The 17,900-nt window shown below is 40.3% G+C and overlaps 1 protein-coding gene across 1 annotated transcript in view; it reads left to right on the forward strand.

Moving 5' to 3' along the window:
- The first annotated feature begins 2,758 nt into the window (after positions 1–2,758).
- LOC136719428 (inactive phospholipase D5-like) overlaps positions 2,759–17,900 on the forward strand; it is an 83,250-nt gene continuing 68,108 nt past the window's right edge. The window contains exon 1 of the mRNA XM_066697348.1: positions 2,759–2,935. Coding sequence (XP_066553445.1) covers positions 2,759–2,935 — 177 coding nt within the window. The remainder of the gene's footprint in view (positions 2,936–17,900) is intronic.

A 17,900-nucleotide genomic window follows, 5' to 3' on the forward strand; every position in this document is an offset into this window, starting at 1 on the left:
TTAAATTGCAATTCGTACCGAGTGCCTCCGCCTAACTGTGAGAAATGATTGGAATTCAGGGCTAACAGTATCCGACGATGAATAATTGATGTAAAAATTTTGCTTTAAGATTGGAAGCAGAAAATGGGAGTGCATGTAGGTCATTCCCCAGGGCCAATAGTTAGAGAACTTGCCACTCTTGCAAAAGTTTATGTGGGTAACATTCACACACGGTGGAAATTCTATATACTTCAGAGGCCAAAGCTTAAATCTTCCCAATAAAAACTGACGGCAGTATACTACGGTAAAATCTGTCACCACTAATCACCTCATACCCAATGCCAAAGAGGTTACTGTTTGTCATTGTATGTATAATTACAAACTGTTCTCTAACAAAAACATATGAGTGACTTTTGCTCTTCAAACTCTCTAGAATATCTCCGGCATTGCACTGCTGTTTGATTTTCAATAGCATCTAAAACAAAACATCAATTGGTGGACAGCAATTCGATTGATATGTCGTTAGAAAAAGCAATCGTTCCCTGGTTGAAGGCAAATTTAGATATAAATGACAATCTTTATGTGTAGTCAATATACATCCAGGCTGTGTTCATTATTGATTCCTTTGCCTAATAGTGTTATCTTCCTCGCAATCCTAAAGGAAGCAAGACCTTTTCTGCTGCTTTACATACAAGGGATCAGATTATTACTAAACCCACTCTGGAACAGAAAGCTAACCTATAACCACTAACCAGCTTGATTTGTTGTCAGATGCTGCTTTTTCCTACTTGTCACTATAACCACTATCAAGTACATGTTTGTAGTTTTCTAATGGTGGGTAGGTTCAATTTTGTTTTATTTAGACCAGCCCTTGATCTAGCAAAAGTGTCTGTAATTTTAACTTTCCTCTTAAAAAGCCACTCAAATAGGTAGGATGTCATCAGAACTGCCATCTAGCAACTATTCGATTTACTCTTTGCGAACACACAGACCAAATCTACTCAAGAGGATTGGCCGGTATGTGTATATTGGAATGGGAGTGGAAGGGTACTGACTGACAAAAGCAGTTCAAATGAAAGGCCACATGCGAATATTAGATTGTTTTAAATAAACAAGGAGTGGGAAGCAAAACAGAAACCCCTCAGATTCAAACAAATGAAACGTTCAGCTGCATCTTGCATCTCCAGAATACCTTGGGTTTATGAATGGTTTTGGTTTTGATTGTAAAGCCTTTTAATATACATCTCTAGTGTTCATTGTTTCGCCTCCTACCTCCTCCCCAGTTCCTCTGCAGCAGTTTCTTGGCTCATTCCCTGTAAAGGGGGTGTTTGATGGTGTAGACCCAGCTGCCGGACCGTCAGTCCCTCAGTCAATCGAGTAAAGCCAAACCTCAATACAATTAAGCACTCTCACCAGTTCACAATCAGGGTTGTAAACTACTGAATGTCAGTGCTGCACTATGAGAGTATTGCATTTGATCAAGTTTACATCAGTAAGACGTGAAGGAGATGAAGTACCAGCATACGTTTAACTCCTCTTTCTGCCAATTGAAATCATGCATGCAGATCGTTTGCCAAAAGAAGGCGAATTGTATTTATTTTGGCTTTGAAAAACGATGAACTCCATGAAATTTGTCACTTGTGCTTACCTTGTCGTTTAGATCAATTTTATTTACCTCAGGAGTTTGAATTCCCTGTACTTTTTGATAGAAAAATGATAACAATAACAACACAAGATGATATATGCTACATGCCTTTTAGAATTTAATCTTTGTATGGGTTGTGTAATGAGTAAAGTGCATTTTGTACAGTTCTGTCTACCTCTGAAACGGCCTTGTGGAGGCAAAGTGCTCGAAGTCTGTTAAGAATCAATCGCCATTCTCCGTACGTAATGACTCGATGGGGATCCGGTTTAAATTTTTTATGAGGTGGAGCCGATCTGAAATGGGGAAAGCCGGTGCCGAGTGACCTTACTCTGCCTAGGAATTCCTCGCTTGGGCATCCCTTTACAGTGCGTTTTCTGATGGCACGCAATTTGATACACCTGGCACAGAGCACTGGCAGAGCTTGCACCTGCTGCATCGACTGGAAGGGGTGGGGGGCGGGGGGGGTCTATAGTGGCAGCAGACCGGAGGAAGAGAGCAGGCTGCAGCGCTTGAACTGAGGGAGTTCTCTCTAATTCACTGCAGCTTCTTCCCTGCAAGGTATAGGGACGATGCATTCTAACCAAACACAAAAGCATGCACACACGAGAGGTTGCCTGCTCTTAATCTCTTAATAAATACTTTAGCCTATCAGACGCACATTGGCTTTCCTTTATTGTTTAATCTGAGTTGTACAGAACCAAACCGAACACAAGCAGGCGGGCAGTGGAGCTGGGCTGTGCTGTCACTCACTGGCACCGGATTACAGCATTTGCTATCCGCCTCGCCTGACGGACAGTAGCTGTGGCATCCTGAGCATTTTTAGGGGGCTGCCAGCTCTCGTCTCCAACTGCAGCCTTACTGCACCACATCTCCTGTGCATCTCCAGCTGCCCCTCCCACTTGGCTACATGGGAGAGCCCCGGTCAGCGGCGTCTTAGCTAGCTGCTGCTGTTGCTGTGTCTGCTGCTGCTGTTGCTACTGCTGTGGGGATCAGCAGGCAAGGCAGCACACTTGAGAGCAGACAAAGTGAGCTATGGAGCTGCAGCCCATGTAGAAGGGGAGGCTGTGTTTCGAGGTGCCCGTCTACCTGCCAACCCCCAGGTGCATGATCTGGAGTGGAGCCTGTCATGACAAGATGGAAGTGCGGCACGGACGGCTGCCGGCGGAGGGCTTTGAGCAGCTCCGGCTGAAGAGTCGCCCCGAGCTCGTCTCCTCGTCCCTCACCCGGGTGGGCAGCAACGTGTACAGCACGGTCCAGCAGCAGGACTACTCGGCCAGCGTGTGGCTGAGCAGGAAGGAAAAGCTCGAGCATGTAAGTAATTTCTCTTTCTTTTCTTTGCTACCAACCAAGTTGTTTGTTTCCTCGCCTACAGGCTGCCGGACCTGCTGCATGTCTCACTGTGTGACTTAGGGAAAGGTTGCAGGGCTATAGTGCCACTCTTTCACTAAAGCACATTCTCTGGGAAGGTTGCTGCAGAGGATTTACAATTGTATGTGTGGCTCACTCCTGAGATATGCCTTGCATTGTTTGGATTATTGTGTGGGATTATTCTTTGCAGATATTATCAATGCTTGAGTTGTTAACAAACAAACAAGACATCCAGATGCTGTTTTCTTTCTAAGTACAGTATTTGAACTGCTAAAATGTTCCCATTTACTATTTCTCCTTGCATAGCCCTGTCCCTACAGACTCCCTTTAATGCACTGTGGCTGACAGCGTTTTACCAAAAAAAAAAATCCTGAAAGTGGTTTAATAAATATTTAATAGTTGGAAGAGCAAGGCAGTGTTTTAAGTTGCCGTGACCCTGCAGAACCGAGCTGACAAGGCACTGAAGCGAGCTTGGCGTTAACTATGGAGAGCGGTCTGCAGATTTCTTTTGTTTTCTGAAATGTTTTTCTCCCACCATGCCCAGACCCTCCTGACAGACTCCTAACTTCTAAATCTCATTCTGCCAGCAAGTCTGTATTTGTACCCTGTATGTTTAACACTTTCCAGCTTTTTTCTCCTTTCTTTTTGCTTGCTCTTTCCAGGCTGCAAGTTTTTGATTCGCAGGTGTAGAGACCTATAGGTGGAAAAGATTCCTGTAGGATGTTTTATATATATATGTAAATACATATGACTCTATGCATTCACACCTAGTGAGTACCATATCTGCTCAGACCCTGAATACAAATGTAAATGTATTCAGACCATGGAGACCATCAAAGCCACACCCCATAGCAGCTAGGACTCGCAGCGAAGACGAGCATCAAACCCGCTATGCAAAAAAACAACAAGATTCCCACGGGTGTTGTGGGGAATTAAACATCTTGGAGAAAGCCAGAGGGGTGACCTACACACTGAGCACAATATACACAATAAACTCAAGCACACTAGTTCTGTTTCCCATTTTTACAAATCCGTATTGGTCGTTCTTGTTCAGTTTGCCTGCTGGTTAAAGCTCCAGCTCATCAAAAATCCCCCCCCCCCCCCCACTCCTATATTAGTCACACCTTCCCGCAGGTGTCTGGCTTCCCAGCCTCTCTCTTCCGCCCTCTTTTGCCCCCGAGTAGAGCAAGCTGAACAATATCTTCCCACCTTTTGTGCTTCCTTACAGAGAATCTGTCCATATCACACCTGCTGTGTTCACTGTAATATGAGGATGTTTTGTTTTTACAGAGATGCTGTTACCCTCGTATTTGTGTGGATTTATAGATTGTATGTTTGTGTCTGATAAATTACTTTATAGGATGTATGGTGATGTTGGACCACTACTCAATTGCAGAGTGGTTGATTTTAAACCTGAGAATTAAGTGAATCAGGGAATTTCTGATGCATATTTCAAGAATTGTATACGACATGAAGCTCCTTGTCTGGCTGGCAGTGGCTGGGTATGACCACCTGCATACATCATCAATAACAGCAGCACCAGATAAAACGGGAATTCACAGTAACTTGATTTCACATGGCTCTTTATTATATTATGATGCCTAAACAAACAGCACCACCCAGCCTTTACTAAAGTAAGTGGGGAATTAAATTACATCTCTCCAGCATTGTCCATAATCCAGAAACCCACATTAACAATCAAGACAACAGCTATTGTTAGACACTACCTCTACCCATTGTTTTAGTCCATAACAATGCAATACATTCATCTTTGTAAAATAAATGTATAAAGACACGTAAGAAGTAGATTCTTCCCTGTTCACTAATGGAAAGCATCTTTGTGCATCTAAACACCATTGCAGGGAGAACATTTTTTCACGACAGTATAATGAATACATTTTGTTAAATCTGTCAATGTAGGTGCCAGATTACAGACATGGCAGTGCTGTTCTGAGATCCCATGTAGGTCTGTGTGGGGATGTTTAAAGCTGAATTGGTTTCTCTGGGGTAAGCAAGGATTAAAAGTTTGTAAATGTGCCGAACAAAATGGAAATGGTGACAATTGTGTGAATGACACGTTCATTGTTTAATTGGACTATGTCTCTTTGAGAGCCCTGATTATAAGAGTGGAATAGGGCTTCACCTGAAGGAGTTGAAAACCTTACTTGAACATAATGGCAATGTCACTGCACTTCTGTGGTGGCAGAATGAAATTCAAAATGTGTGGGGGGTAGGACCGATACAGGTTAAGTGATACCCCAGGCAAACTGGCTTACCCGAGCTCCAGACACAACCCCCCCACCACCAACCCTAGCGGCAGACCAATCTAGGTCTAATACTTCATCTAATGACTGCTCCAACCCTGGGGCGGAAACACTGGAACACGCTCCGAATATGAATGTCAAACCCAGAAAAAGCCCCAAAAATGTTCCCCTTCTTCTGCTGCAACTAAATTCATCCACCCCTGCACATACAAACCCATATGGTAAATAAATAAACTAGATATCAACTAATTGAATGACTTATACTGCCTGAAATGTAGCCTTGGTATAAGCATTCAAACATTAACTTGTAGATATAATTAAATATATCATTTATTCATCTGTATTTCAAAACATTCACAAAATTGTAATTAGATAGACTGCTGACACTTTGTATCTTCTTTCCAGAAGTTTCTGTGATCAGATTACACACCCCATAACATTTATTCCATTCTAATCCTTTTCCATCATGCCTCTAATTCTCTCACTGCTCACATCCCATTTCAATTGTGGAAGGGATTACAATTATGTTGTTCATGACCACAGGGCCCATAAACACAGAGAGAAAGATGTGATCTCAAAAAGCTCCCCAACCAATTCAGGCTGATTTAGACTACAATTTAGGCAAGAATCAAAATCTGCATAACAAAGATTGCATAAAAGATTAGTTTAAAAAGCATGAAAGCACTACAAAAAAGCAACTTGTTTTTCAGATATCCTGAACAGAAAGGAGGTTTTGATCCCATCTCCTGGGCTGATAAAAAAAAAACAAAAAACATTAAAACTAAAACCAATATGATAATTTATGGATGTTCTTTTAAACTATTGGAAAAAGCCATTTGGCATCTGGCCACCTACCAAGCCAAATTGTACATATATCATTACTTGAATTGAACTTCTCCTGGCTGTTTTCATATTCCAGCTTATGAGTGCACTTTCAGATTTATTTATCAACCTGCAAATGTCTTGAGAAATATATTTTGAGCCGTGTTGCTGAGAGACGGCAGTCTGATTCCAAACACTGTATAAATGTCACTTTGAGTCTAGCACTCAAACTCGAACAATCCAGGCAATAGAAGGCACATTAAGAGCCAATGTGTCTCTGATGTAGTAAGTTCTTAATATATAGGTCTCGGGATAGATGCGTGTCGGTTAATTTAGAAATCAATTTAAACTCCTCTGCTACATTTTGTGTTAAAGGAAGACGGAGAAACAAACACAGAAACTGGATCGTTGTATAACATTATGGTATTTCATGTTTTGCTATAGGGGATGTAAATGAAGAATAACTAAACACAGGCAACTTCAGCCCTTAATTACATTGTGACTTTACTATGTTATCTTAAGTAATTCTGTTTATGTGTGGAATCAGCGTGTTACTGTTAAGGGTCAATCAATACATTTAAATAATTCAGTTCAAGAAACGAATGCTTTGCAGTTGGTTTGCAGTGATTTGAAGAGCATGTTGAAAGGTTTTTGTCTGCTTTATGAGAATTGTACATGCTAATCTGTATGTATTATATAACTATTATTTTCCAGTTTTTCACTGAAAATCTGACCAAGGTTGCAGATTTTGTTTGCAGTGGCAAATATTCAAACGCATTCTTCTGATTATTGCTCTTGATAGTCTCTGTCTGTGCCAAATGAGATGGTTTAGAGTTCAGCGCCATTTGAATGAGCTCTAGCTCTGACCTATTCCCTTCCCCTTGACACTTTTGTGCTGCTGTGCACATCCCTGACAGTAACGCTGTAAACCTCCTTCACCAGCCCTCAGAGAGATTATTATTATTATTATTATTATTATTATTATTATTATTATTATTATTATTATTATTTCCTTAGCAGATAATAATACAAGGTCTATACTGGAAGTGTGAGGAATTCTCAAATGAAATGTTGCTGCTGGTGGTTTTCCGCTGCTGCCATTTTACTTGAAATCTTAGCTGAGAGTTACTTGGAAGTAACTAAATAGTAATTAAGTTTTGGTCGAGCTTTGTTAGCTTTAGTTATGAATATATTAGAGGTGCTTGACCCAGGTAGCTGTGTTGTTGTACAGTCATGGCAGTACCTCCTCATTTTTAATGTTCACCCCCTTTACAAACAAGATAAACCTGAATGAACAAAAACAGGCTGGAGCACCAAATAGGGCAGTATTGGATTTATGGGGCATTTTATTCAGACACAAAGCTATTCTCATTTTCCTTTTTCATGCTTGACCTGCTTTTCAAGAATTTCACCAATGGTTGTCTGAAACTTCATATTTCTTCAACTTGCTGTTGTCCTCCAGGAAATGTAGTTCCCAGTCCTACTGCCCCTGACAGAGTACTGCAGATGTTTTGGGTTTTTCTGAGTATTGAAGTCTCTTTACTTAGTCAACCTTGGGGAAGAACTTACGCAAGTCCATTATGCAACTTATTCTCAACCCCTGTCCAGGAGGACCCTCTTCCCTGCTGGTTTTTGTTCAAATAGAGCTCTCAATTACATAATTGAACCCTTAATTTAACTAATAATTTCCTAAATCAGAGCCTTTCAATAATTTTACAGTAGGTGTTTTAAGTTCATTGTAAAATTGTATAATGAACTTCTCTTATTAAGGAACCAACTAATTATCAGTTACACAATTTAAGGACTCAAATGTAATCAAATTACTTAAATTAAGTGTTCAATTAAGTAATTGAGAGCTCAGTTTGAACAAAAACCAGCAGGGTAGGGGGTCCAGGTCCAGGTCCAGGGTTGAGAACTGCTGGACTACACCATAAAACTGGGTTTGTTATATTGTTTGAATAGATGGCATTTTATTTAATCTTCAAGGGAGTCCATATTTAAAAGTGTTTTAGAAAAATTTGTATTTGGAGAAATACAGTGGCTCATGTATCTGTAACAGACCACAATACCTGTAAAACAGGACAAATACTCAGAGACTGGAGAAGATCACTATAATGTGCAGATAGCCCTGCTCCAGAATAAGGAACCAGAACCTCATTCCCAAAGCAAACCTCCCGCACAACAAGCTAACCCCCTCCAGTGGCAATCGCCGGTCATACATTATTATTGATTATTATTACTACTCAATTTCTTAGCAGATATAATTATTCAGGGTGACTTACACTTCATACAGTATATCACATTATTTTTACATTTTACCCATTTATACAGCTGGCATTTACTGGAGCAAACTAGGTACAGTGAGGGGAAAAAGTATTTGATCCACTGCTGATTTTGTATGTTTGCCCACTGAAAAAGAAATTATCAGTCTATAATTTTAATGGTGCTCCTAATCTCAGCTCGTTACCTGTATAAAAGACACCTGTCCACAGAAACAATCAATCAATCAGATTCCAAACTCTCCACCATGGCCAAGACCAAAGAGCTGTCCAAAGATGTCAGGGACAAGATTGTAGACCTACACAAGGCTGGAATGGGCTACAAGACCATCGCAAAGCAGCTTGGTGAGAAGGTGACAACAGTTGGTGCGATTATTGGCAAATGGAAGAAACACAAAATAACTGTCAGTCTCCCTCGGTCTGGGGCTCCATGCAAGATCTCACCTCGTGGAGTTTCAATGATCATGAGAACGGTGAGGAATCAGCCCAGAACTACACGGGAGGATCTTGTTAATGATCTCAAGGCAGCTGGGACCAGAGTCACCAAGAAAACAATTGGTAACACACTACGCCGTGAAGGACTGAAATCCTGCAGCGCCCGCAAGGTGCCCCTGCTCAAGAAAGCACATGTACAGGCCCGTCTGAAGTTTGCCAATGAACATCTGAATGATTCAGAGGAGGACTGGGTGAAAGTGTTGTGGTCAGATGAGACCAAAATCAAGCTCTTTAGCATCAACTCAACTCGCCGTGTTTGGAGGAGGAGGAATGACCCCAAGAACACCATCCCCACCGTCAAACATGGAGGTGGAAACATTATGCTTTGGGGGGGTTTTTCTGCTAAGGGGACAGGACAACTGCACCGCATCAAAGGGACAATGGACGGGGCCATGTACCATCAAATCTTGGGTGAGAACCGCCTTCCCTCAGCCAGGGCATTGAAAATGGGTTTTGGATGGTTATTCCAGGATGACAATGACCCAAAACACACAGCCAAGGCAACAAAGGAGTGGCTCAAGAAGAAGCACATTATGGTCCTGGAGTGGCCTAGCCAGTCTCCAGACCTTAATCCCATAGAAAATCTGTGGAGGGAGCTGAAGGTTCGAGTTGCCAAACGTCAGCCTCGAAACCTTAATGACTTGGAGAGGATCTGCAAAGAGAAGTGGGACAAGATCCCTCCTGAGATGTGTGCAAACCTGGTGGCCAACTACAAGAAACGTCTGACCTCTGTGATTGCCAACAAGGGTTTTGCCACCAAGTACTAAGTCAAAGGGGTCAAATACTTATTTCCCTCATTAACATGCAAATCCATTTATAACTTTTTTGAAATGTGTTTTTCTGGATTTTTTTTTTTGTTATTCTGTCTCTCACTGTTAAATACACCTACCATTAAAATTATAGACTGATCATTTCTTTGTCAGTGGGCAAATGTACAAAATCAGCAGGGGATCAAATACTTTTTCCCCTCACTGTAAAGTGCCTTGCTCAAGACAACAGCAGTGTCCCCCACCTGGGATTGAACCCACAACCGTCCGCTCCAGAGCCCTAACCACTACTCCACACTGCTGCCCGTACATTACCTGAGTATTACAGTTACATGTTTTCCAAAAAGAAGTTATTTTAATAAATATAGCACCCATAAATACACAATGTGACCATACATTTTATGTGCATCACACATCTTTGATCAAAATATGCATTAGAAAAGTGGAAAGGACCCATGTGTGATTAGAGCACATACATTTGTTCACATAAATTAGACCATATACTTTTAGGTCTTTTTGGACTTGCATCCCATTAACTTCTTTCACTTGATATTCACCAATTCCCTAAATCCTGTTACAGAATTATTCAAGATCTGATTTTAACAAAATCACAGGATAATAAAATGACAGCTATACATAGTATCTGAATGTATTCAATCTATTTTTCACATCCCTAACCATTGTGCTGAAGGAAACTGTTAAGCACATCCAGAATTCAGTGTCTTTATTTTCCTAATGACTATGTTTTAATGGTGCTACTGCCATTTGAGCTGTAGAAAAATAAATCATTACCATTCCTACAGCGGTGCACAGCACAGGGGAAGCCAGAAAAGTTCCTTGGTCTTCCAAAGAAACCTAAAGTAACAGTTTCCTTTGTAAGCAGTAGGAATAGCTCCATCAAAAATTGTTAGAAAACTATCTAATAGGTTGAATGAGAAATGTTTGAAACATACAGTTTTAATGCTGGAACTCACTATAAATAATGTCAGTGTGCCAGCTATCTCTTAATAATACTGCAACACAAAGAATAAATCCCACAAGCTTAAAACTTTTGTTTGTGTTTTGACTCATTGCTGTTTATCACCACTGCTAAGATTTCTTCACAGGATGGTTGGGTTTCATTCAGATTACTTGCTTTTCTAACAAGCCATTCTCTGACATGTGAATGAATGAATAAGATCAAGTCAGATAAATCTGCTTCTGAACATATGACTCAAAGCTAACTGGCAAAGTGTGAAATTAGCCTTCGTTTGTGATGAAACATTGAGATGGACTGCGTGTAAACCCCTTGTTCATCGAAGAGAGGCATTAGCATAAGACACCCCCCCCCTTCCCTCAGCAAATAATGGGCTTGGTAATTAATACAAGCTGAAGCTAGAGCAAAGAGTTATGCATAACAGTAGGGTATGAGACCAAATATAAAAGAGACAGCAGGAGAGCCCTGAAGACGTAGGTTATTCTACTAAACACTTAATTGGTACCATCAGAAATCAAGGTACCTGCATTGTATTTGCAGAAGAAATACTTAAAAGTAGGGAGTTTTGGAAAGCTTACACGGTTTGTCATCAATGAAGATGCTACTTGAAGAAAGGTGAATGCTCCCTGTAATTGAGCAATAGGGGAAGGTTGGCTTGTAATTGAGAATCCATCCTGCTGGGTACCTTGTAGTCTCGGGTATAGAAACTGGTGCAAACCTTATTTGTTGTTAATACTCTTTTGTCCCCCGAACTGAACAAAAGACAGGAGAGTGATGTCTCCTGGTTTGAGAGGTCAGAGAGTAGATAGAGCTGCATTGAGCTGAGCTGAGGAAAGTGTTTAAACCACAAACCAGAACACAGAATGATCTCCTTGATTTTAATTACTAAAATGACTTTGGTGGACAAACAAAAAAAGGATCACTTGGCTTTGTATCCTGCAGATAAAGACTGCATAAGTAATGATTGTACGGTTTGCATTGATGATCTATGAATCAAATGGAGAAGAAAGAAGGCATTTGTATTACTGACATTATTATGTTTACCACAGTAAATTTGCATGATCTTTTGGCCATTTTTCATGCTTATATGCATCTACTCTGCTTTTCAAAGGTTTTCCATGGTTTGATTCATGCTTTACTACTTCCTAACTTAGTAGTCCTACACTCCACTGTGGTTTACCTTGGTGTGTTACAGTCAACTTTAAACTGGATGATGTAAAGATTTGATATTAAAGCACACCAAAAAAAATGGACAGGTGAAAAGTAGACAATTGGGACGATGCCCTTTCTGGCACGTTGCGGTTGTGAGCATCATGGCGTGTTAATGATGTCAAATGATGACAGTGCGATGTTTGTCCACAGTGCCAGGGTACTAAGTTGCTGCAATCTTGAGAAATGCAATGCAGAACCAGTACAGCACATCAGTTTGCACTGTGTTGGTGTGTCTTGTATGTGGTATGGAAGGGATAGTTACTAATCTAATATTACTTGAGTGGACCTGGTTGATAACGATCGACTCTGCTGGTAAGAGTTTAATTGTTGCAAGTCACGTGCCTCACTTCCTGTGTCATTGACCACAAGTGTGTTGCCTTAATCTAAACACATGCTAATGAGGTCAGCTTAATGGATGGAAATATAATTCGATGTTGATGGGAAGAACTATTAGCTAGCATGCTGGGAGAGCTGCATCAAAAATCTTAGCAGCCCAATGGCAGACAAACGTGGAGAGTTTTTTAATAAAGCTGCAGAAGCCACGATTGAGGCCATCCCAAATGGAGAAGGAGGAAAAGGAGTTAATTCAAGGAAAATGCAAAACAGAACAGATATTACTGCATGACTGGTGAATAGCTGACCTGTTTCAAAAGACAAGTATGCAAATGTCAAATAATCCTGTAGCGGCATCTCGATACCTTGAACAATTATTCATGCATAGACAGTTTTCTTATTCATTTAAATTAAAGCTGGCATTATCAATCAAAAAGCTTTAAGAAATCAACCCTAAAGGAGCTTATTGGTCGAGACGGTCTAATTGGATGAGGAGACAGTGTAGTGTGAACAAAGCGTGGATTTAAAGCAGGTCTTCGGCACAGTTTTAGACACTTTAGGTAAATTTTCAACTGGCTGCTAGTCTCCCCCTGACATCAGAGAGCTGTTTGCATCACCAAATTAATCAATGAAAGAAACAGGATCCCACAGTTCCATGTCTCATAACATAAGAACCAAGCCCTGCAAATGAGGAGATTCTATCAATGCCAGAGAAGCAATAATGAGGCATGCATTGTATATAACTTTTTCTTATCTGTCAGAGGAATTGATCTCCAGAGACCAGGCCTACGGGCAAATTCAATTTAAATCAGTGTCGTGCTCAGGTGCAGGTCAGTCATGATGCTCTATAAAAATGTACACGTTCATTTCAGTGTGTATAGAGCACTCGCTGGAAATCCTCCAGTTTGAGTCGTTAACTGTCTTTGCAAACAGGCAGTTGTGATTTTGGTTGAGCTTGAAGTGGAACAAAAATTCAGAATTACCAAGACTATTATATCTGTGTTGGCAGTTTCTGACTGTTACCTTCCTCGAAAGCTTTCAAACATTGAAAGTCAACTTCAAGCTGACTCACATCAACCCTAACTTTTATACACTAGAGGTATAGATGAGAGAAGATCTTCGCAGAGGGGTTCAGCTGTATCTGCACAAGTGTCAAAATGTTCATGGTCTTCCAGGAATAGAGCACAGACATAATCACTATGAAATGAACTGGAAGCATCAAAGCTGAAAGCAATAAAAAAAAGCCTGGATTGTACAATTTTGAGAACACACAGAACAAATATAAAATAATTGTCTTTCTTTTTTTGCTTCTTTGTATCAACCAGATGTTTAATGCCGTCAGCAATGTGATGCTCCACACCATTACATGCTACAGGGATTTTGAAAATGCAATCTCATAATTAGGTTAACTTTAAAACCTGCCAGAAGAGCACCAGACAAAATGAAATGCATTGCTGTGCTCTTTGCTAGAACATCCTATTGGCTGACTGTACTTCAGGGCCAAAGTGCAAGCAGCCGGGAGGTTTCTTAATAAGACAGCTGGTATACAGAGAATTGTCAGTCAACTGGAGAAAGTCTTGAACTGACTGATCAAACTTAGACATTTCTAATCTTCATATTCATATACATATGCTATGCAGAAATGTATAGTTGTATCCAATACCTCTGTTTGTAAGCTTTATTAATTAAAACCAGTGTACTGATTTGTGTTTGTGGTTTAAATACTCTAGTGCTGCTGCACTATATATATGCCACAATATAAAAGTGTCTCTTAAGCCCTAATGTTTTCAATATGGAAAACCTTTCTAGACCATAAATCTATTGAATAACGGAGGATCTAGAAACTTCAGATTTCATGAATGTCTGTATACAGCACAATAGGTCATTTTATTACGACTACAGGAGAATGATTTTGTTTTATATTGGGGTTGTAGTCTTTGTTCAAAACGCATCTCTATTGTAGTACTCTTCATAACTTGTAATTTCATTCTGCTTTTAACTTCGGATTGATTTATTACAATAATATTTATTTATTTATGTTACACTACAGTGCATGGCCCTCAGGGAATTGCTGGGACAGGGGCTTTGGATGATTTAAACCAGTTTTATGTGTTACCAGCTGTTAAAAAACAATTTCCATCAATCAGACGACGGCTACACTGCCTCTGTAAATCGAGCCATGATACAATAATACAATTTTTGTATAGTGAATAATCGGTACATGAACTGGTTGCTGTGAACCATTGTGACCTTTGCTAAAATTTAGTGCTAAATTATTTATTTTTCCTTTTGATTTCACCATATGTTTGAAAAAGACTGCTGCTTCAATCCTCATTTTTCCACATTCACTATTGCACAAATATAAATTGAATTATTCGTTTTTACACACCATTTAACACAATTTAATTGAATTATTTTTCAGTGCTTTGATGGAAGTTATACAGTGAGGGGAAAAAAGTATTTGATCCCCTGCCGATTTTGTACGTTTGCCCACTGACAAAGAAATGATCAGTCTATAATTTTAATGGTAGGTGTATTTTAACAGTGAGAGACAGAATAACAACAAAAAAATCCAGAAAAACGCATTTCAAAAAAGTTATAAATTGATTTGCATGTTAATGAGGGAAATAAGTAATTGATCCCCTATCAATCAGCAAGATTTCTGGCTCCCAGGTGTCTTTTATACAGGTAACGAGCTGAGATTAGGAGCACTCTCTTAAAGGGAGTGCTCCGAATCTCAGCTCGTTACCTGTATAAAACACACCTGTCCACAGAAGCAATCAATCGATCAGATTCCAAACTCTCCACCATGGCCAAGACCAAAGAGCTGTCCAAGGATGTCAGGGACAAGATTGTAGACCTACACAAGGCTGGAATGGGCTACAAGACCATCGCCAAGCAGCTTGGTGAGAAGGTGACAACAGTTGGTGCGATTATTGGCAAATGGAAGAAACGCAAAATAACTGTCAGTCTCCCTTGGTCTGGGGCTCCATGCAATATCTCACCTCGTGGAGTTTCAATGATCATGAGAACGGTGAGGAATCAGCCCAGAACTACACGGCAGGATCTTGTTAATGATCTCAAGGCAGCTGGGACCATAGTCACCAAGAAAACAATTGGTAACACACTATGCCGTGAAGGACTGAAATCCTGCAGCGCTCGCAAGGCCCCCTGCTCAAGAAAGCACATGTACAGGCCCGTGTGAAGTTTGCCAATGAACATCTGAATGATTCAGTGGAGAACTGGTTGAAAGTGTTGTGGTCAGATGAGACCAAAATCGAGCTCTTTGGCATCAACTCAACTCGCCGTGTTTGGAGGAGGAGGAATGCTGCCTATGACCCCAAGAACACCATCCCCACCGTCAAACATGGAGGTGGAAACATTATACTTTGGGGGTGTTTTTCTGCTAAGGGGACAGGACAACTGCACCGCATCAAAGGGATGATGGACGGGGCCATGTACCGTCAAATCTTGGGTGAGAACCTCCTTCCCTCAGCCAGGGCATTGAAAATGGGTCGTGGATGGGTATTCCAGCATGACAATGACCCAAAACACACAGCCAAGGCAACAAAGGAGTGGCTCAAGAAGAAGCACATTAAGGTCCTGGAGTGGCCTAGCCAGTCTCCAGACCTTAATCCCATAGAAAATCTGTGGTGGGAGCTGAAGGTTCGAGTTGCCAAACGTCAGCCTCGAAACCTTAATGACTTGGAGAGGATCTGCAAAGAGGAGTGGGACAAAATCCCTCCTGAGATGTGTGCAAACCTGGTGGCCAACTACAAGAAACGTCTGACCTCTGTGATTGCCAACAAGGGTTTTGCCACCAAGTACTAAGTCGAAGGGGTCAAATACTTATTTCCCTCATTAACATGCAAATCAATTTATAACTTTTTTGAAATGCGTTTTTCTGGATTTTTTTGTTGTTATTCTGTCTTTCACTGTTAAAATACACCTACCATTACAATTATAGACTGATAATTTCTTTGTCAGTGGGCAAACGTACAAAATCAGCAGGGGATCAAATACTTTTTTCCCTCACTGTATGTTTTCAATATATTAAACATACATCCATCTGAACTAAATCCAAGATTTCAGAAGCAACTTATAGTTCCTTATACAATTGCAGTATGAAATAGGACATTATATACACATGGTTACCTGTAAGTAAATTGTACATTTCAGTAGAAAGTGCATTGGAGAATTTAATAAATGAACCCTTCTTAGGATATGTGACACTCATCCTGCATAGAAATATGGGTAACACTTTACAATAGGTCTCCATAGTAAGTGTATTTATGTAGTAGGAACTCCGTAACAAAATTTATAGTCACTCATAAGTACAGGTTAAAAATGTACTTAATATGTATAGTGGGCCATGCCCGATATATCTCAAAAGGTAGCCTCCCACTGGGCATCCTTGACAGACAATTGTGTACTTACATGTAGCATTAATTACTTTTACACTAATTACATTGTAATAATGCATAATTAAACTGTTCTTAACAAATGTAGTTACTGAGTACCTATTATATAAATACACTAGAACTAGGGAGTCACCGAAATATGTAGTTAGAGACTTTGTGTATTAAAGTTTAATATTTCAGTTTGTGTATTTTAAGTTAACTTGAAGTGTATATTTATCATTCTATAATTTCCCCTGCAAAGCTCTATGACCATTCTCCTGATGCCATGTGATAAAGGGAAATGATGGGGTTATAATTAAACTCGCGTTGCATACGCCAAAACGTATCAGTTTATTTTAACACACCCTGAGAATGTTTCCATGCAGAAATCTCCATCTGACTTTGTACCCATTTAGAGGGGTCACACCCTAAAGCGGGAAAGAGAAGAATATGTTCAAAGGGGTGTGCAGGAGAAGTTGTTTGTTTGTTAAAGTTGTTCTTGTTCTTTCCAGATGGCTGGTAAAGACTTGAGTAGTCTGAGCTGAGAACATGTTTCATTGGTTCCAGTGAGATCATATAACAAAGAATCGACTTCCGATGTGTGCACGCGGCTCCTGAGTAAGCAGGATTTGATGGGATTGACAGGACACCTCAGTCTCGCTCTAATTAAGTAACACATACAGGGATACGGCTCGGCGAGACAAATGGCAAGTCCGGAAATCAATATTCAAATCCAGGGTACATTATTGTACTGTGGGAGCTCCCCTCCATAGTTTGTTGGGTGACAACATGACGGATGAATCTTAGCTCTAGAATGATTCCTTGTAATAATCCTAATGAACTAAAAAGGTGACAAGTTTTTGTCTTTTATGAAACTGAGTGACATTGTACAGCTTTGTTCATTTTTTTTATTTATTTGATTAATTTTATGCCGAATACACCTGTCCATACGTATTGTTTTGGTCAGAAAACTTCACACCAGGACTTTCTAGCCATGCTATTACAGAGGTTGCTTACGAGAGAGGGGATTACCGTGTCGCACTGCGCAGTGTAACACAATTGATTGGCTCTTTGAGGTTTAATGATGCCAAGATACATGTAGGATTGGTGTATCCAACAGTGCACTGCACAATCATGCCGGAAAAAGGGTTTAAAGTCGATCAAGCTCAAAAATGTTGTTGAACACTGTGGTATTGAGACAAATGTGTGGAGGAGAAATAGAGAGGCATTGAGGGCACCTGCTGTTCAAACAATGAATCAATAAAGCACAGTTGCATTTGGCATTCTGGTTTAAATCTATTATCATAAAGCTGGTCTTATTAATTACAAAGTGCTGGTAGAAATAAGGATATTGTGCAAA

Source organism: Amia ocellicauda, chromosome 23, assembly GCF_036373705.1.
Source record: "Amia ocellicauda isolate fAmiCal2 chromosome 23, fAmiCal2.hap1, whole genome shotgun sequence".
NCBI lineage: Eukaryota > Metazoa > Chordata > Actinopteri > Amiiformes > Amiidae > Amia > Amia ocellicauda.